The 20,879-nt window shown below is 35.3% G+C and overlaps 2 protein-coding genes across 3 annotated transcripts; both read left to right on the top strand.

Annotated features, from left to right (window-relative positions):
* The first annotated feature begins 1,482 nt into the window (after nucleotides 1-1,482).
* Nucleotides 1,483-7,883, top strand: LOC104118335 (glycine-rich RNA-binding protein RZ1C-like). Of its 2 annotated transcripts, none has more exons than XM_009629559.4 (4): nucleotides 1,483-1,706; nucleotides 1,815-1,934; nucleotides 6,824-7,317; nucleotides 7,409-7,883. In XM_009629559.4, the coding sequence occupies exons 2-4, from the start codon at nucleotides 1,821-1,823 to the stop codon at nucleotides 7,647-7,649; spliced, it is 849 nt and encodes a 282-aa protein (XP_009627854.1). In that variant the 5' UTR covers nucleotides 1,483-1,706; nucleotides 1,815-1,820; the 3' UTR covers nucleotides 7,650-7,883. The 2 variants fall into 2 exon arrangements, with proteins under 2 accessions (XP_009627854.1, XP_009627856.1); XM_009629561.4 differs by lacking the exon at nucleotides 1,483-1,706 and adding an exon at nucleotides 3,163-5,480.
* A 5,214-nt stretch (nucleotides 7,884-13,097) lies between these two features.
* Nucleotides 13,098-13,454, top strand: LOC138893110 (uncharacterized). The gene has a single exon (XM_070176880.1). It carries the CDS (start codon nucleotides 13,098-13,100, stop codon nucleotides 13,452-13,454), a length of 357 nt encoding a protein of 118 aa, XP_070032981.1.
* The last annotated feature ends 7,425 nt before the right edge of the window (nucleotides 13,455-20,879 follow it).

Here is a 20,879-nt window from a genome sequence, read left to right as displayed (position 1 = left end):
CCCGACCCGTTAAACCCCCTTTTCTTACCCATCCATGATTCATGAATGCTTAAGCCTTCTTGTACATAAAAGATTTGTAGATTTTGTGCTTCTTGAATTGAATTTTTGTTAACTGGTTTTAACAATAGACTTTTTTTTTTGGTTGTAGACCTCAACCCGGTATTGATTCCAAATGAACCTACTCTTGTTTGTGCTTGCACATACTATTGTTAAATGGCTCTTTGAAATGACAGTGCTAAATATTTCTCTTTTGAATCTTATCTAAATGTTAAGACTTATCATTTGTTTGACCAAGTTATAATTAAGGTTGATGTCCTATGGTCAAAATGAGTTCATTATTTATAGTGGGGCATGCTATTGTCCTATTCTTATTCAAGAATGAATGAGATGCTCTTATTTTTTTTTATTTTTTTTACTCACCCCTAATGTAAGTGTATGATATATGTATTTTATATCAAATATATCATGATCATTTAATACGTAATGTTATCACAATTTATTAGTTTACTAGAGTAAATTAATATGATTCAATGCATAAATTAGATCCCGAGTAGATTTTTCCTCAAAAATTTATCGGTTCAGTCTTGTCAAGTTAAAGTTTTGAATTCCCAATCCCGCCTCCTATATTTGTATTATGATTGTTTTCTTGGTGGATATATAAGCACGATTTTCTTTAAGTGGAATAATAATTGCAACTATTTAAACTAAAAGAGCTACCCAATCTGCTCTCCATTTTAGGTAAATATGAAGGATTATTTTTTATTAACTAACTAATGGTGCCGATAATAATCTAAGACATAAATTGCCAAAATAGTATGATATATTCTTATTAAATCAAACCTATTGTTATTTCCTGAGACAAATTATTCAATATATAGATGAAATAGACTTGTAGATCTGAATCAATAATGAAAACTCATACTAATAGACCTAACTTATAGAAATGAACAGTGCCAGCTCAACGACAAAAGCCACTAAGGCAATGACTTTAGGCTCCAAAATTTTGGGCCCTTTTTTGTTTTTTAATAGTAGGTTTTATAGTTAATTTTCTTTAAAAATTACTTAATACTTTAAGGTAAATAAATAAGATTGTGAAAATTAAAACAGATTTTTAGCCATGCAATTGATTAGCTATTTTGTAAAATTGGTGAACGAATATTAGAAGGAATTGATTAAAATTTTATTAATAACTTTTCAACTCAAAACGCTAAAAAATAGACTTTAAATAAAATATATATGATTTTTTTTCTTTTACAAAATACTTAAAGCCTCTTGACAAAATTTTGCTTTAGACCACCAACATACTTCGCCCCTAAAAATGAACTCACTAAATTTAAATGTCAATTGAATGACACAAAATCCAAGTGATTGTTAAACATCATTGCTATTGTAAATCGTATTATCCAATTTGCTTAAGTCCAAATAAATAAAGGAATAAAACATGTAGTAATAGTAGTTCATTTAGTGGGTGTTTGATTGACTTAAAACTTAAAAGCAGGTGAGATTAAAAACTCTTTTTATCAAAGGTAAGGGACATATTTGTTATTTTGTAAAACCACGAGGACCTGGTAGTGCAATATATTTAAACACAAAATAAAAGTACCTCAAGGTAAAAACCAAGCAAGTTATTTGTACGAACCCTATAGCAAAAACAATCAAGCAGCTCTTGTTATACTCTGTGAAATTCACTCGCATTACATAACTAGGCATCTCTCTCTTTGCTTAATTTAAGTTCTAATTCACTCTAATTTTGAACTCAGTTGATTTCTAGGTTTTTTTTTGGTGTTATAATTGATTTTTCCCCTCAATTTCAGGGTCTAATGTCAGGGAAGGACCAAGATTATCGTATATTCGTGGGAGGGTTAGCGTGGGATGTAACTGACCGTCAACTCGAAAGCGCTTTTGGCCGTTATGGTAAAGTTATCGATTGTCAGGTTCGTAATTTCCCTGGATTCAGTTTTTTCCTTAATTACTTTATGCGAAATGTTCGTTATTTCTTGAGGATTTAGTGTATGTATTGTACTACTGCGTGTTCTTATGTCTGCACAATGTTTTTGAACTTTATTATTGTGCGTCTTTTACCTTTTTCCTGCATTTTTTGTAAGTTAATTTTTTTTTTAAATTATAAATACTCCTCCTGTTTCAATTTATGTGGCAAAGTTTGAATCGGCACGAAGGTTAAGAAAGAAAGGAAATACTTTTGAAACGTGTGGTCTTGAACATGTAATAACATTTGTGTGGTTATTAGTCTTTTGAAACTTGTTATCTTAAACATTTCATAACATACTTCATCAAAATAAAAATATTTCATATTAATTGTGTGACTATAAATGCTTCTCATTAAGGATAAGGTGAGAAATTTAAGTTAATTGCTTCCTAACTTAGAAAACTGTCATTTTTCTTAGAACAGACTAAAAAGGAAATGTTGCTGGATAAACTGGAACGGAGTAGTTTTAAAAAATGGTTAAATGACACTTACGGTTTTCTATGAAGATTGTGACCTTTTGTTCTAGCACGGATGGGTTATTTTTCCTTGAAAAAACTTCAAAAAAGAAATTTCCAAGAAAGAACTCTACTTTTGCAGAGCGCGTAACCGTGCATATCCTCAGGCCATTTTTCTTTCATTTTAAACTCCTTTTATTATTTGTACGCAAGATTTTTTACGTTTTTCCAGTTTAAAAAAAAAAGAAAAAAGATGTTAGGAACCCTATACAACAGCATGTTAAACGATGTCATATATTGGTGCTGTTGCTGTGTCTTGATACATAATTGGTGCTTGTTTTTCTCCTTCTAATAATATTACTACTTTTACTGGTCAATAAATATATGGAGGAGGCTATCACCGTATATTGGATGTTATGTGGTGGAAGTTATAGCATTCTCCTTTGTAGCTTGTACTAATAAGTGCAGACTTTGTTTGTCTCATACATGACGTTAAGCACCGGAAAGAGTCCTATGTTTTTTTTTTTTTGGTTTTCTCTCTTCATATGCTTTGTGGTGCTATGCTCTATAGGAAAGTTGCTGGGTCAGTCTTGAATTTTTCAATTTGATTACATTGCTTCAAGTTGAGTGCTTAAGTCATGCTAATTCCAACTTTTCATTTTATATTCGTCATTTATTAATTAATTTTTCCTTTAATATTTCTGGATCTGGTTATGCCAGTTGATGGTTTTGAGATGCCTTAGATGGAATTGTATGGGGAATGTTTTCTGTTCATTGGAATGTGTGAAGTTGCTGGACATAAGTACTTGATTCTTTTGAGCAGCTTGTTTTTGAGGTTTCACTTGGTAGAGTATCCGGAAAAAGCTTAGATCGACTGCATGTTAACAATGGCAAGCACTATTGGTTTCAGCTTGTTTTTGAGGTTTCACTTGGTAGAGTATCCGGAAAAAGCTTAGATCGATTGCATGTTAACAATGGCAAGCACTATTGGTTTCAATTGCAGCAGTGACTTGTTCAGAAGTACGTCCCTAACGCTGATTGCAGTTGATTCACAATTCTGCTCTGGTGCCTTAAACTGGTTCAACCATCTGCTAATTGTAAAATTTCAAGGGGCATTTGTATTTTGGGCATTGGACTTCATGGAAGATGATTGGAATAAGTGGACTGAGTGCATCATAGGTGGTCTGATTTGGTGGGATCACCAGTAGTTTTAAGACTTTCCCCCAATCGAAGTTAAATGCTTAGCAGTCAAGTGGGAGTTACTATCCCATAAATATATATATTTCCGTGATGCGTGTCAAATGTGGGAATAGAGGAGGTAAGTTATCTCTTGATGTAAGGTGCTTAATCAATTGCAAGCAATTCTGGGGTTACTGATAATAAGAAAAGAAGGGGTCAATCAAGAATTTTGAATATGCAGTCTAGCTCAGAGTCTAATTTCCACATTTTTCAAGTTAAGTTGGTGGGCAGTTTCTGTGAATGGCACCTTTTGTTCTTGAGGCTAGCAGAACCAATATGATTGAAGGTTGTTGGCAGTTCTTTTACTAGAATTTGGGTCATAGTGTTATGTTGAACAGACACCAGATTTATGAGTATCTAAGTGGTTCTGCATGGTAACAACACTCTCTTTTTAGTTGATCTGCCACTACTGTTTGCTACTTTGTGAAGGTGAGTTCTTTTGACTGTTAAGTGGCTGCACATGTTAAGATAAGATCTTTGGTGCTCGAAACGAGAGAAAAATAAGGACTTTCTTTCATTTTTTTAAAAGTTTATGGGAATATTTAAATTTTTACATTCCCATTTATAACTAGGAAGGATCTATATTAGACGACATCCGGTCCGCTACCTCATGTTTGGGATGTATAGGACACCTATTCTTTGTTCTAAAGAATCCTCAGGGAAAAAGGTTGTCGTGAAGCTATGTGGTACTTAGCTAATCTCCTGCCTCTACACGAGCCACTTTCAAGGTTGAACATTATTCTTAATAACTTGACTTCTGAAGACCTTTAGAAGCTGTTGTGTGCAGAGTCTGGATGCGCTTCTGTCTCATTCTCCCACTTATCGCTCATTCTGTTTTAATTGGTGGCTTGCTGTTGTCGAGATTGGACATGATTCTTGATTTCTCCACATTTTTGAAGCCCTATAGAAGTCGTCGTGTGCAGAGTCTGGATGCGCTTCTGTCTCATTCTCCCTTGTGCTCATCATTTTGTTTTACTTGGTGGTTTGCCACTGTCAAGATTGAACGTGATTCATGATTTCTTGACATTTTCGAAGCCCTTTAGAAGCTGTTGTGTGCGGAGTCTGGATGCGCTTCTGTCTCGTTCTCCTTCTATAGTTATTCTGTTTTACTTCGTTGAATGATCGTTTCGCCGTCATGAGATGTTCTTCTCTTGAGCAAGCTCATTGCTGTCATACCGTGGACCACCAGACGATGAAAGGCCGGTCAAGATTCATTAGCAGCGTTGCTTCAGCCAAGTTTGCACCTTCAGAGTGTTATGTTTCATGGCTTATTACTCTAGATTAGTTGGCTAGCTTCATACTCTTTTCCGTCTGAATTGCATTTTGAAGGATCAAAGTGGATCAGCTCTTTTGATTTTGCTTTATCTGCTTTGATGCCTTGATAGCAGAAGGCATTATCTGGGACATTGGAAATTTTCTTTAATGAAGATTAGTTGAGCTTGTGCTGAAAAAGATAGCTAAACGAAGATCAGTCTTTTGGATTGTTACTGAACAAAAAGCGGAATGATGTTCATGAGAAGTTTTATGAAGGACCACCTGAATGCTGAACCAACTGTTGCGTAGGCATACCTCTGCAATACTTTTGCTTGCTAGTCTGGTTGAAGTAAATGGAGTAAGTTTATGGATCCAACGAAAGTTCTAATTGGTATAATTAAGATTTACCCAAGAGGTTAGGATCCTTGTTTGGTTTTGTTGTTTTTGCTGTTAATGGTATTGGTTCCACTGGATACATGTGGTCTGAGTTAATCTAATGGGTCAGAGGATGGTAATCTGCAGACCTGCAGATTTCTGCTGCCCAAGTAAGACTTCCTCTGCCCAAGTAACTTTATATTCCTAGATCTTTGCTTCTAATATGCTTTAGTTTCTTTCCTTTCACACTGATGAAGTGATTAAGAAAACTTACAGCAGTCAAGCTTTACTTATTTTCATTTGCTTACGTGAGATTTGTGAAGTTGTTGCATGCATAGTTGTAGACTTTGGATCCAACTTGGAGAATTGAAGTCTATATTGAGTAAAGTACGCAAAAATTCAAAGTTCAATGTCAAGTGCACAAGCAACTAAGAATTGGAAGTGTTGCCTGATAGTGTGACTCTTGCCTCCATGGGCAGAGTGATGCATTAATAAAATATTTGTGGTGTTTTATATTATTACCCAAAAATGAATGCTGTGATATTGTGATGAAATGTTGAAATTATCACATGAAATCCACCTCTAGATGATTTATTTATCGTATAGCTATATTGAATGTTGAAAATTTGTTAGAATTAACTTAGAAGTTCTAGGATCCTTGTCATGCTTAACCAACCAAGCACTATCTCCATTAGCACTCCCCAGAGGTAAATGAAGTCATGAAGGTCATCAAGTATCAATCAAGTTGAAAGTGGAAGGGTTTTAGAGAGAGCCCTAGAAATGGTCTGGAGCATTAGGATACGAATGTGCCTTCCATTCTGTTTTCAAAATTTACTTCTGATACTGTTGTGAGGAGCTCCAAGTTCAACCTTTCTATGAACTACGAAGTTTGTGCCTGCATTTCTTGCCTATTATGGACTTAGATTTTGAGTTGAATTGTTTAGTTGAATTAGTGGCTATTCTATGTTAACTACTGCTCTTGAAAGTTCAGATCATGTCTTCATCCTAAAAAAGAGGTTCAGGTCATCACATAATGGTATGTTTTTTAAGATGGATCTCATCTGAGCAATTTGGAACGTGAAGTAACGAGGTTGAGATCCCCGGCTCTGTTGAATTTGGTTTATGGTTCATTGTGAATTGAGTGCCGAGCTATTAAACTAGCTAGGGATGGACGACGTAATTGTGTGTTCCAGCTATTGCTATATAATCTTTTTCCAGAGAACATTCTCTAGGAATGCTACTTTGCATTGCTATATTTTGCTAAGTGAGATATCATCGGTAATTCTAGGTATGCAGTTCACTGTTTACTTCTTCAGATTTTGCTTGTGAAAGAGTAAAGCTGAACTCCTTTATTGTGCTTTGTATATGAACTCCTACTCCTAATTATCAATTAATTTTGATAAATATCAATTTGAATGTCACGTGCTTGTATATTGTCATGGGCTTCTAATAGGTTAGGTCTTTAGCTTGATGTGGTTGTCTGGTGTTAGTCTCTAAACTGTAAGTACTGTAGGTTATGATGGAAAGAGATACAGGCCGTCCTCGTGGATTTGGGTTTTTAACATTTGCTGACCGTCGCGCCATGGAAGATGCAATCAGAGAAATGCATGGTAGGGAGCTTGGTGATAAGGTGATCTCTGTGAACAGGGCCCAACCGAAGGGTGGTGGTGAAGATTCTGACCGTGGCTATGGTGGAGGTTACTCATCAGGTGGCAGGGGCAGCTATGGTGGAGGTGACAGGTCAGCAGGGCCAGACAATTGCTTCAAGTGTGGCCGCCCAGGCCATTGGGCTAGAGACTGTCCATTGGAAGGTGGTGGCCGCAGTGCACGTGCAGTATCCCCCCCTCCTCGATCAAGGTATGCTGGAGGTAGTGCCCGTGGGGATCGTTATGGTAGTGACCATCGGTACATGGATGATCAATATGATAGAGGGCATTATGCTGATAGGGACCGCTATGATAGCAGAGATGATAGATATGGAGGCCGTGATCGAATTGCTAATGACAGGTGTGATGGTTCAGTTTTTTCATGTTCTTGGTTGGTGTTTGAGATCTAAATTTTTCCTGTCTTGTCAAAAATGACTTCTTATGGTATTTAGGTACAACCCTCCTGGTGGTGATCGCTTTGCTGGCAAATATGGTGTTTCTGACCGATACCCTCAGAACGGTTATGGCAAAGAGAGGGATTCTGACAGGGATGTAGGCCCACGAGGTGGCGACAGGTACGCAGCTGGAGGACCAGCACGGCACGAGGGAAGAAGCTACAACAGAGATAGGGCGGCGCCATATGACCGCCCTCGTAGGGGAGGAGGACGCCCACCTGCCTTTGACCGTTATTGAAGTGCTAAATATGTGATTTACTCGTCTATCCATGTTTGAAAGATATTTGTATTTTAGTTGACTTTTGGAATCACCCGCGTGTATGGAGAATTAGGATTGAGTAAATGTTTCATAAAAAAGCTAGGATTGGTAAACGTTAGTTGCTTTTCCTAGTTGTCTTCATTCCAGGTAACTAGTAACTCAGCTTCTGACGCATGATCGCCCTTTGAGCAATTTAGCTCCCGTTTGGACATACATCTTTTTTACCTTTTTTCAATTTTTTTTTTAAAGATATTGTTTGTTCATGAAATTTGATTAGTTTTTGAAAGATTTTGAAGACAAATTTTGAAGTTCCAAAAATTGGTTTGGGTTAGTTTTTGGGTGAAAATCTATCTTCACAAAAATTCATCTTTTTTTTTCAAATAAATTATGTCCAAATACAATTTCAACTTCCAATAATTATTTTTTAATACAAGTTTAAAACTCTTTTTCTCAAGTTTTAATCAAATTTATGTTCAAACGCTAGCTTAGTTGAAAGTAGCAGTATTATGTTAGTACTACGTAATTTTAACAGGAATAGCTTCATCTTGTGCTTTTGGCTGATTCTGTCTGTTTGCTGCTCTTCGTTTTCTGATTATTATAGAAGGCTGTAAAATTTGATTCAGTCATCTCTTATGATGTGAAGATGTTCAATAAAATTAACTGTGGTAGGGAAACATATATCTCGGTTTTTATTGTTAGATGAACTTTTCATATATTTGAGTATTCCTTTGTCAAAAAATAGCTTTGGTCTGGTGGTAAGAGCTTAACATATGAAACGGCAAAGAGCCAAATATATCTCTGTACTTTCAAAAATAGTTTAAAAATATTTCTCGTTATACTATTGGGTTATCTATATTCCTGCAGTTATACTTTTGGTTCAAATATACTCCTCATTTAAATGGAGGGACACGTGTTATTGTCCTGTTGGTCAATTCTAAATATCTCCTAATTAATTAAAAAATAATTTTATAAAGCAATTTTGTTTTTTGTAAAAACTGGAAAAACTGATTTTTTTTTACTAAAAGCTGCTTTAAAAAAACTGAAAAATATTTTCTAAAACAATATTTTTGTAAAAACTGAAAAACAATTTTCTAAAGTAATGTTTTTGTAAAAACTAGAAAAGACTGAATGTTTTTTTTACTAAAAACTGAAAAAATCGAAAATATTTTTTTCCAGTTTTTTGAAAAATATTGCTTTAAAAAAAACTGAAAAATAATTTTTAAAGCAATTTGTTTTTGTAAAAACTGAAAAAACAAATATTTTCTTCTTTTTTTTTCAGTTTTTTGTTAAAAAAAATTCAGTTTTTTCCAGTTTTTAATTACTTTAGAAAATTGTTTTTCAGTTTTTGTTTTTTAGTTTTTTTTAAAGCAATTTTTTTTGTAAAAACTGGATAAAAAATATTTTCGTTTTTTTCCAGTTTTTAGTAAAATAAATTTCAGTTTTTTCAGTTTTTACAGAAAGAAAATTGCTTTAGAAAATTACTTTTTAATTAATTAGAAAATATTTAATATTGACAATCAGGACGATGATACGTGTCCCTCCGTTTAAATGAGGTATATATTTGAACCCAAAGTATGACTGTAGGGGTATAGATAACCAATAATATAATGAGTGATATTCGTAGACCATTTTAAAAAATACAAAGGTATATTTGGACCTTTGACGCGCTTGAAATGTCTAGCCTAAGTGGAAAAAGGATAGCGAGGGGGGTTTATTATTCACTGTGTTATATATAAAAAACTCTCATTATTGAACACTTGGCAGAGTAGTAGTCTTTTAAACGCGAGATTTTCTCGGTTATTAAAAAAAGCTACATCTCACTATTGAACACTTGGCAGAGTCTCTAAAACATATTTTCCTTAAAAGCTTATTTTGCAACAAGCTTAAAAATTAGTATTAGGTATGATATTTGATATTTTGGTATTTGGTTTAAGTTTTAAAAAAAAATTAATATTAGGTATGGTATTTGGTAGTTTAAAAAAAATATCGAAATATATATTATATTACATAATACACATATTATTAATTATATCATAAATATAAAAAATCCAAACTTTTACTTTTCTTTATTCTCTAAATTTATCAATTAACTATAAGCATGTAATAAGACTTTTCTAATGATCAAATTTATTTCCTTATGTACAGTTTTCTCTCGCTGCATTGATATTTGATGGTTTTGGACAAAACTTTTGTCAACAAACGTTTTAAGTTTTATACACTTTTGAGTACTTTAATAATTAAGAGTATTATAATCTATGACTCTATGCACTAGTTAATATTCAAATTGAAGTTACCGAACCGAATAAACCGAAATCGAAAGGAGAAAAATCGAACCATACCGATTTTAATTAGGTACGGTATTGATATAGCATTTTAAAAAATCGAATAATGAAAATACCAAATCAAAATATCTAAATACCGTACTGTACCAACCGACGAACACCCCTAGTGTACATCTATTAGTGCACATCTTTGCCTAGTAAACTAAGTGAATGTACATGCGTATAGAAGTGCGAACTAGTCACTCTCATAGTCTGAACATCTTGACAAGTCTACTGAACAAATGCTTGACTTGCTTCAGTCGTGTTCTAATTACTAGTATTTCCAAAATATTGCTTTTACTTTTAAATAAAATAGCGCCTTATACAGGCATGGGCAGAGCTAGAGGGCGGAAGGGGTTCATCCGAACCTCCTTCACCAAAAAATTATATTGTACGTATAAGGCAAAAGTTATTATTTTTATGTATATAGAATAGATGTTGAATCCTCTTAGTTTCTTTGTATATACTTATTTATTTAAGCCCTAGTTAAAATTCTGACTTCGCCGTTGCATAACACGGGACCAAGAAATAATACAAGTAGGCTGAGTTTTCTGCTTAATATGATGCAAGTAGGCGAAATGTACACGCTCTTGCTTTGAAGATTCGTAACATATCCTTTTTGAAGTTTCAAATCAAAAAAAGGATATATCACTACTTTCACAAAAAGAAAGATACCAAAAAGAAAAAGAGGTAGGATCTCAAAAAGGGAAATATTACTATAAAGCTTTATCATATTTTCTCTGATTGCTACAAAATTTTCTTTGTGGAGTTGTTTACATGTACTCAAAATAGTAAGAATTTCTTGCATCGTGATTTTTCAACTTGTTGACAAATGAACAATTCCGAATAGTTTTGACACAAAAGTAGTTATCCAAATACTTTTTTTTTCTTTTCAGTTTATCCGTTTATTTCTCTCTTTTTTTGGCCATTTTTCCTTGTATTTATTATATTTTCTTATATATCAAGACACTAGGAACTAGTCCCTTTTTGTTCTTTTTTATTTTATTTTAAGTTTATAATAATTTGGCCTCCCCCCCTCCCCCACCAAATTTAAATTATCTCTTTGTTCTTTTTTAATTCGCTGGACTACAATTACGTAACTAGTAGGGCATTGACTATGTTGAAGAAAAACTATACAATTATTTGTTAGAAATTCTAACTTATGCAAAGAACCAAATTCAAGAAAGTATTTGAATACTAATTGGATTCCTGGCGAGTTGCGACTAGTAATTTATAGACCATAGTTTGAAATAAGTGGCTGAAAAATAGAAGAATATTCCAAGTTTAAATTGGTGGCAACCTAATCCATAACTTAAATCATTATATAAGTAGTAATTACCGATCAATTATGCAACTAAAATAACCACTTCATTATTTTAAACTATGAATCTTCTACTTCTTAAACGTCACTATTAATAGTCACGTGCAGGTATCAATTTGATCCAACAATTAGTAAGCAACTTAATGTATTGTATATTATTTTAAAATAGAAAATTGTTAGTTAATTACTTACTTGACCTTTAGATGAGACTCAGCTTATATATAATTATGGAGCTGAACGACAAATTGACAACTGTTTCTCATCAAGTAGGTACAGTTTATTTTTCTTTTTTCCTTTTTCTTCTTTTTTCATGCTTGTCTTAGAATTTGTATACTATAATATCTTGTTAAGTATATAAAGTTTAACTTTCATGTACTAATAGTGTAAAAATAAATAATATAATTAGGTCATTTAGAATGTAATTTATAGTAGGTAAATCTATCTAATTAAGTACCATTTATTGATAAGTGATAACATAAAGAAGAAGAAGAAGTAAGTAATATGTTATAACATATAATTAAAATTATATCGATAGTGTAAAAGAATTATAAAGTCAATATATATAACTTAAATCCAAAGATACATATATAACCAACGAAGACCACCGAAATTGCCTCTAAATTGTATCTTTTTTCATGAGTTATTATTCTTATGGAATATCCAATTATTGAACAAAATATCTCTTGTCAAGTAAGGAATTATTAATATAATCAAGAATATTAGCTTCCACGAGCCCAACTCCTAACAAAAATGATAAATCATATTTCTTGTTGTTCCTTAGCAGCGCAGTGATAGAACGTTCGGTTGTAACCTGATAGGCTATATGTATATTCCTGTTATGTTTTGATGATCTAACAAACTTATTGTCAAGAACTAGATAAGGAATCTGTTACACATTCTCAAGACTTTAAGATCAAAAGGTTCCAGCTTGGGATATGGTTCAACTCTTCAGAGTCAAAGGAACAACAGAGGGAACAGATAACTACCGTTTCCCGAGGATACTACACAACTCAACAAAGTCAACTGCCCCGACTGTAAAGTTGCTTCCTGCACACGCTACAGTACAGAAACAGTACAACAGTAAACTTTATAGGGAGTGTCTTTTACCTACCTTGCTTACATCATCCTAGTGATGTCACAAAAGCATTAGTAACATCAAGGAAGGTAAAACAATCACTTGCATATTCAAGAATTGATCAAGCATTTTCTCTCAAGTCTGTGCCAATCTTGCAAGTGATTCTCAAGGGCATCAAGAACAAAGAACAACATAACAAAAAACCAATTTCATGTATTGAGTCATTACATGTCCTTAGTTGTGTTGCACCTTTGTTAAAGTTCTTTACTTGTAATTCCTACTTAACTTAGTTAGAAGCATTGCGTAGAAAATCTTTATAAGTCATAAACCCTTGTGTTTGTGTCTTGGCTAGAGTTAGTCGAGTTGTAAATTCTTTGTAATAGAGTTATTACAAAGTGGCTTGTAATAGAATTGTTACAAGTTAGTGAGGAATTAAGAAGTTAATTCCTAGGTTACAATAGGTTATAATCTAAGGTTTGCTCAGAAGTAAAGTTGAAATTCTACAAGGGTAGGTCGTGGTTTTTAATTCCGTGAGCTGAGAGTTTTCCACGTAAAACTTATTTGTCTCATTTACCTACTATAGTATGCGTGAGTTCTGTGGGAACTAATAGAGAACCTGGTTCTCTATATAGTTTGGTGGACCCCCAAATTCTATCAATTGGTATCAGAGCGGGTTCTTTCTATCAGGCTAACACCTAGAAAGGATCCCCATGGCTGCTCCACCAAACTTTGAAGAAGGTCAATCAACCTACAGACCACCACGATTTAATGGCCAATACTATGGATGGTGGAAGACAAGGATGCATGATTTTATCATGGTTGAAGATTCAGAGCTCTGGGATGTTATCTGCGATGGTCCCTTCGTTTCTATGAAAACCATTGGAGAACCAGCAGTGACAGTTCCCAAGTGTAGGAAGGAATACAGCGATACTGATCGCAAGTCTATAGAGAAGAACTTTCGAGCAAAGAAAATCCTCGTCTTTGGCATTGGGCTAGATAAATACAACAGGATTTCGGTGTGTCAATATGCCAAGGAGATCTTGGAAGCACTCCAAACAGCACACTAAGGGACAACTTAAGTCAAGCAGTCGAAGATTGATATGCTAACTACTGAGTATTAACTCTTCAAGATGAAGGACGATGAGTCCATTCAGGACATGCACACTCGCTTCACCTCTATCATCAATGAGCTCCATTCCCTAGGAGAAATTATAACGAACCAACTTGGCGATTTGAGTTATTACTCTCATTTCTACTATTTGAAATCTTGAATAACTTCATATGATGTATTATGACTGTGTACAAAATTTGAGGTCAATCAGACTTGATTTGCTATGTTTCGGCATCGAACCTAAGATATTTCGACATCGATTCTTCAAGAATATGTAGTATCAAATTAATAAAATGAGCTCCAAATTCAGTTTTGATTAAAGCATTAGATCCGTATTGAAATTTTAGAGCCATAGCAAAAAGAATCGTAGAATTCGAATATTGTATGAAAGAGTTATGCCCATTTCCATGTCTGGGAACGATTTTCCGTTGTCGTCAGCGCCTAGTGTAGTGTGGGGCACTAACCCTGGCGCTGGGATGTTTAAAGGTACTGGAAATAGCGCCCCACACCACGTGTGGCACCCGAAACAGCTGAGGCCCTATAAACGAGGGTTTTCTATCATTTTTGACAAAAATAGAGTTGGGGAGCTCGGTTCGGGCGATATTTGGGAGATTTTTATGGGTAAACATTGGGGTAAGTGTTTCTTATCCTATTTGATTATACTTCATGATTCCATACTCATTCAAATCATGAATCCGTTGATTTATGGAAGAACAATCAGATTTTTTGTAAAATCTTTGAAAAATGTAAAATGAAGATTTGAAGGTCAATCCGATATCGAAATTTGATAAAATTGGTATGAGTGGACTCGTAATTGAATGGGTTGTCGGAATTTGTAAGTTTCGTCAGATTTCGAGACGTGGGCCCCACGGGCGATTTTTGAGTTAAATTTCGGATTTTGCTGAAAAATTAGTATTTTCATATGGAATTAATTCCTACGATTCGTGTTGAGTATATTGAATTATTTGTGACTAGATTTGAAGCTTTCAGACACGAATTCGCGAGGCAAAGGTTTATTGGAATCTTGAATTTGGTTACGAAACGAGGTAAGTATCTTGCTTAACCTTGAGTGGGGGAATTACCCCTTAGGCATCTAGTCTTATGTGCCATTTGTGAAATATAAAAAGTCGTGTACGCAAGGTGACGAGTACGTACTCGAGCTTATATGTGCAAAATTTATTGGGTTAAAGTCTTAGGCATATTTTGTAGTAAATTGCATAATTTTTGGTATTTATTAAATTATTTATTTGCCATGCCTCAATTCACGTTTGTTGAATTTGTTTTTATATGACAATTTGATGTGGTTATTGCTTATATATTTATGTGAATTCCGTGAGTTTGGTGATTTGATATTTTCTAGAAATAATTATATTATGAATTTTTTAACTGCAAATAATTAATGAAATAAGTTTAAACCGAGGCGTTATATAATTATCAAGAATTTGGATTAATGAAGGCGTTGTCCTATACTGAGTATTTTCCATCTCTGTTGTTGTTTTTAGGTTTTATACACATTGTGTGGAGCCTTGGGCTATTTGTTGTAAAATTAATTGATTTTGTTATATCTTTGGAATTAGTTGTGGCCATTGGACAAATTATGATATGAATTTATTTTGTTATGTTACCGGGATAATATTCCATGTAAATTATTGTGTTATTTGAGTTATTATTTTGAGGATATAAGGGTGGCATTTCACTGTTGATATTATGTGGATATAAGGGTGGCATTTCACTGTTGTTATGTGTGTTGGAATATTGTCTGGGCGGCGCGATAAGGGTGGCTATATGAGAGATAAGGGTGGCTATTGATATTGTCAGGTCGGAGGGATAAAGGAGGCTATTATAGAAGTGATAAGGGTGGCTATAAGAGCGATAAGGGTGGCTATTGATATTGTCAGGGCGGAGAGATAACAGAGGCTATTATAGAAATGATAAGGGTGGCTATATGAGAGATAAGGGTGGCTATTGATATTGTTAGGGCGGAGGGATAGGGGAGCTATTATAGGAGTGATAAGGGTGGCTATATGAGAGATAATGGTGGCTATTGTCAGGGATGCTATGTGATGATGTGGGGTTATTGCGTTGGTAATTTTCATGTGATGTTGTGATTTTCCTTGTGTTCATTTTTATACCTTGTGCAATTTATCTTGTTGTTGGTAAATTGATAATAGTATGATCTATGTTGAAATTGGAAGCATGTGATTATTGCTAGACGGATTATGAAATGAAATGTGGGCACGAGGTGTCGTGAGTAAATAATGATGATATTGGCACGTGAACTGTCCGTGCAGTTGTGATATGAAATGTGAGCACGAGGTATCGTGAGTAAATAATGATGATATTGACAAGTGAACTGTCTGTGCAGTTGTGATATGAAATGTGGGTACGAGATGCCGTGAGTAAATAATGATGATATTGGCACATGAATTATCCATACAGTTGTGATATGAAATGTGGGAACGAGGTGTCATGGTTAAATGAATGATGTTATTTGGTACGTGAGTTATCCGTACGGTTGTGATAGAGAAATTGGCACGAGGTGCCGTAAAAATATAAAAGTGGGCTGAGACCCGTATTTTATGATTTTGAAATGCTGTGTCACAGGGTGACTTTTATTTGAAAGAGATTTAGTTGAAAGAATTTTATTTGAAAACTATTTATTTGAAGGAATTATATTTGAAAGAGATTGAAAGAGATTTATTTGAAAGTATTATATCGTCAATATTTCTATTTGAAAAATGTATAGGCGAAAGATTTATATTGGAATGACTTGATTAATTGGTTGTACTTGTATTCATTATTTGTTGCGTAATATTTATGTTGTTCTTGTCGCCCTGTTGTATATATCACTCGTTGATTATTGTTTCCATCATTGTTATTTGTTTCATATTATTTTTGTACACTATATTACACAGGTTATTAGACTGGTGAGTGTCTCGACTGTACCTCATCACTACTCCACTGAGGTTAGTCTTGATACTTATTGGGTACCGACCGTGGTGTACTCATACTATACTTTTGTATATTTTTGTGCAGAGCCAGGTATTGGAGTTATCAGACTCAGACAAAGTTAAAGTGTGATCGCAAGGATTCAAGGTAGAGTTGCTTGGTCGTCACAGTCCCTTGAAGTCTTTCCATTTTATTGTACTGTTAATTATTAATCAAACAGTATTGAGTATTCGATCCTTGAGATCATTTCATGTATTCAGTTAGAGTTTGTGACTCAATATTACCAGTCTTGGGAGGTTGTTATACTTGTTTCCGCTTTTGGTTTCAAAAACAAAATAGCTCGAAATGTAATTGTTATCGGTTTACCTTGTCTTATAGACTATGTGCCATCACGATGCATGTGGTGAGATTTTTGGGGCGTGACAAATATCATTCCAAGGAAAAAATTTGTCAGGAAAATACAAAATCTAACAATTGATGAACTTATTGGTAATTTGAAAACTTATGAAATGAAGAAGAAAAAGGATCATGAGAGAAGAGAGCCCAAAAGGGAGAAGAACATGGTCCTCGAGACAGATAACAATGAATCAAGTGGTGAGGATACTGATATGGCTTACCTGACAAAGAGATTTCAGAAGATGGTCCGCAAAAACAAAGGTATTCCGAATAAGGGCAGCTCCAGCAAGCCAAGATGGCAGCCAAGAGGAACCCGGTTCATCAAGGGCACTTCATCAAGGATTTCCCTCTCTTCAAGCAAGACCAATACGAACACAACATAGACAAAGCATCCAAGAGGAACCCGGTTCCTTACAAAAGATTTAAAAGAAAAGAAGTTGCTGATAATGTTGTGAAACAAGCTCTTGCTGCATGGGGAGACTTTTCTAGTAAATCTGGAAAAGATGATGCACAGGGTGACACCTACATGATGGAAGTAGAAAGTGAAGGAGCTGATTATGATTCCATTTTTGCCCTGATGGCAAAATCTGACGATGATGAAGACAATGATGATGATGAGGTAAACTTTCTGCACGCTCAAAGAAATTTGAAGTCATACTCTCAGAAAAAGCTTATATCTTTGGCTAATGTTTTAATTGATGCTTATCACAGTCTCATTAATGATAGAAATGTGCTAACCACGGAACTAGGAGAAATAGAACACGAGAGAGATGATCTAATGGTAGTTGCGGTTGATCTAAGAGAGACCATTGAGAGTTTAAAAGGGGAAAAGGATATTTTGACTGAGAGAAGTGCAAACATAGAGCATGAGAGAGATGACCTATTGGTAGTAGTTGTACACCTAAAGGATACAATTGAGGAACTCAGAATGGAAAGTAGGTCTATGAACACTCAAAAGGGAAAGGAAGTTGCAAGTGAGATATACCTTAGGATTTAAAATGAGATAAAATCAGTGAAACCTAGTCTGTGTGTTGAGCTTGAGAAAAACAGACAACTTCAGGAAGATCTAGGCAGAGTGAAGAGTGACCTAGAAAAATCTCTTAAGTGCACCTGGTCCTCTGATGCTATCACTTCCATGTACACAAACAATGAGGGAAACATGCTGGGAATCGGGTTCCAAAGGGAAAAATCTCCCTACAACCCTCATAGCAAGTACGTTACGGTACCTGACAATTGGCTCTGCACTCACTGTGGTAACACTGGGCATTTTAAAGAAACCTCTAAAGCTAGATTTCAGTCCCAATAGAAAAATAAAGTTTTTGTTGAAAAGGTAACCATTGCTAAGGAACCTGGTCCCTTTATTAAAAACGTATATTGCCTGCCTCGACAAGCAGAAGTCTAATTCACCCTTTTCCTCATTACAAGGGACCCAAACTTGTTTGGGTTCCTAAGTCTAACCCTTGATTCTCTTGTGCAGGGAGCAATTAAAGAAAGAAGCCAAAAATGGTACATGCATTTGTTGTTCTAAGCACATGAGTGGAAGCATCAATGATTTCCTTTCACTCAAAGCTCTGCAAAAAGGGAATGTGTCCTTTGAAAATGGCAAAAAAAAGGGATACATTCAAGGAGTATGAATAATAGGACTCTTGAAGATATGGCAAGAACAATGTTGATTGACAGTGGCATTGCGAAGAATTTTTGGGCAGAAGCAGTCAACACTGCGTGCTACTTGGTGAACAGGTGCATGATTAGGTCCTTCCTAAACAAAACCCCGTATGAACGGTTGAACAGAAGGAAGCCCAAGCTAACATATTTGAGGATATTTGGCTGTAAATATTCTGTTCTAAAAAATATCAAGGAAGCATTGAAGGATGTTGACTGGATTACTGATATGCAAGATGAACCTCATCAATTTGAGAGCAACATCGTGTGGAACCTGGTTCCTCGACCTGCTGACAAAACTATTATAGGAACCAGGTAGGTATTCAGAAACAAACGTGATGAGTTTGGAAACACAACAAGGAACAAGTCAAGGCTAGTAGTTCAAGACTACAATCACGAAGAAGGGATTGACTATGATGAAACTTTTGCTCCAGTTGCTCGAATGGAGGCCATCGGAATTCTTATTGCCTTTGCATCTCATATGAAATTCAAATTGTTCCAAATGGATGTCAAAGGTGCTTTTCTGAATGGCTTTCTAAAAAAAGAAGTCTTTGTCAAGCAACCACCTGGTTTCGAGTGCCATGAGCATTCCGAGCACGCGTTTAAACTTGATAAGGCATTATATGGAATGAAGCAGTCTCCTCGTGCATGGTCTGAAAGGCTGTCCAAGTTTCTTCTAGAAAATGGCTTTACAAGAGGGAAAATTGGCAACACTCTATTTCTGAAGAAGCACGGGAGGAACCTGTTCATTATGCAACTTTATGTTAACTACATCATCTTTGGTGAAACAAATGATTCTCTGTGTGAAGAGTTTACAACGCTCATGGGAAGCAAGTTTGAAATGAGTATGATGGGAGAATTGAATTTCTTCTTGAGTTTGCAAGTTAAGCAAACTTTTAAGGGCACAATGATAAGTCAGTAGAAGTACATCAAAGAGCTTCTGAAGAGATTTGAGATGGAGAGTTAAAAGATCATTAATACACCTATTGCCACTGCCACTCGCCTAGATATGGATGAACTTGGTTCTCCTGTAAACGAGACTATGTATAGAGGCACTATTGAGTCACTTCTGTATCTCATCGCAAGTAGACCAGGCATTGTTTTCTGTGTGGGACTTTGTGCCAGGTTTCAATCCAATCCAAAAGAGTCTCATTTGAAGGTTGCAAAGAGAATTTTGAGGTATCTCAAAGGAATGTAGGACCTGGTTCTCTACTATCCCTCAGGATATAACTTTGACTTAATAAGGTATGTTGATAATGACTATGCTGGTTATCTGGTGGATAGGAAAAGCACTTCTAGTATGGCACATTTTCTGGGTTCGTGTCTAATCTCATGGGGCGCAAGAAAATAAAACTCAGTGGCCCATTCAACTGCTGAAGCTGAGTATGTGGCAGCTGCCTCTTGCTGTGCTCAACTACTGTGGATCAAGCAACAACTAGAAAATTTCGAGACAATGTTGATAAAGGGCTCATATGCATAAATTTTTGAAGCACAGAAGATCAAATTGCAGATATCTTCACCAAAGCACTGAGCAGAGAGCACTTTGAAAAGAATCGCTTGGCACTAGGGTTGATGAAGTCTAGCTAGGGACCTGGTCCCTCGATGATTGACTATGAAAGAAATGTACATGTAAAATAGCTAAAAAGTATTTTCTGGCAAAGTCTAACTCACCTATATACCGTTACAGGTAGACACACATGACGATTACAGAGCAGACAAGTAGCTAATGCATTGCACGTTGGTCAAATGATGAGGCTTACATTTTCAAACTCTGTCAGGGAACCTGGTTCCTTTAACACAGGTTAGTAGCTCCTTTGTACTCTCATGCATAATTTTTAAAACGGCTGAAATGGTGCCACATCATTATATTGTTAGTTTCTTTTTGCTTCTTGAATCAAAGAGCCTCACCCTTTATGAAGCGACCCGAATACCCAAAATTGATACCCAACCGGCTTCTAACTCCTCTCAAATAAATCCATTCACAGTCACTTTCAGAACTGTTCGTATCACGAATCCAAAATTCCCCTTTTTACCTTCTTCAAACTCTCTTCTTCAACTAACTATACTCCACCATGTCTGATAATCAGGAAACACAAAATGTTCCAAGCATCATCTCCACTGTGTCCTCATCCGTTGAAACACCAGTGATAGAGCCCACACTCCCTGTTCTGACTAGTCCAAAACCTAAGCTAGAGTCACAACCACCCTTTGCTTCCTCTCCAACCCAGTCGAGTTCTGGTTCTCATCGGAGTCGCAAAACATCGACTCCCAGGAAATTTATGATTGTGACCTCTACTTCTACTTCGCCGAAAAAGATGGTTGACGAAGACACAGTGGATGGAGAAGAAAATCAAGAAATTTCTAGTCTACCAAT

Source organism: Nicotiana tomentosiformis, chromosome 5 (assembly GCF_000390325.3).
Source record: "Nicotiana tomentosiformis chromosome 5, ASM39032v3, whole genome shotgun sequence".
Lineage (NCBI taxonomy): Eukaryota > Viridiplantae > Streptophyta > Magnoliopsida > Solanales > Solanaceae > Nicotiana > Nicotiana tomentosiformis.
The sequence above is the reverse complement of the archived record's forward strand: the minus strand, read 5'-3'. Positions and strand labels throughout refer to the sequence as shown.

Bases quoted from the DNA above. Each gene is read 5' to 3' on its own strand.
- LOC104118335 (XM_009629559.4), top strand. From the start codon at position 1,821: ATGTCAGGGAAGGACCAAGATTATCGTATATTCGTGGGAGGGTTAGCG. The intron at 1,935-6,823 runs GTTCGTAATTTC...TAAGTACTGTAG, and splicing joins GTAAAGTTATCGATTGTCAG to GTTATGATGGAAAGAGATAC. The intron at 7,318-7,408 runs GTGTGATGGTTC...TATGGTATTTAG, and splicing joins GATCGAATTGCTAATGACAG to GTACAACCCTCCTGGTGGTG.
- LOC138893110 (XM_070176880.1), top strand. From the start codon at position 13,098: ATGGCTGCTCCACCAAACTTTGAAGAAGGTCAATCAACCTACAGACCA.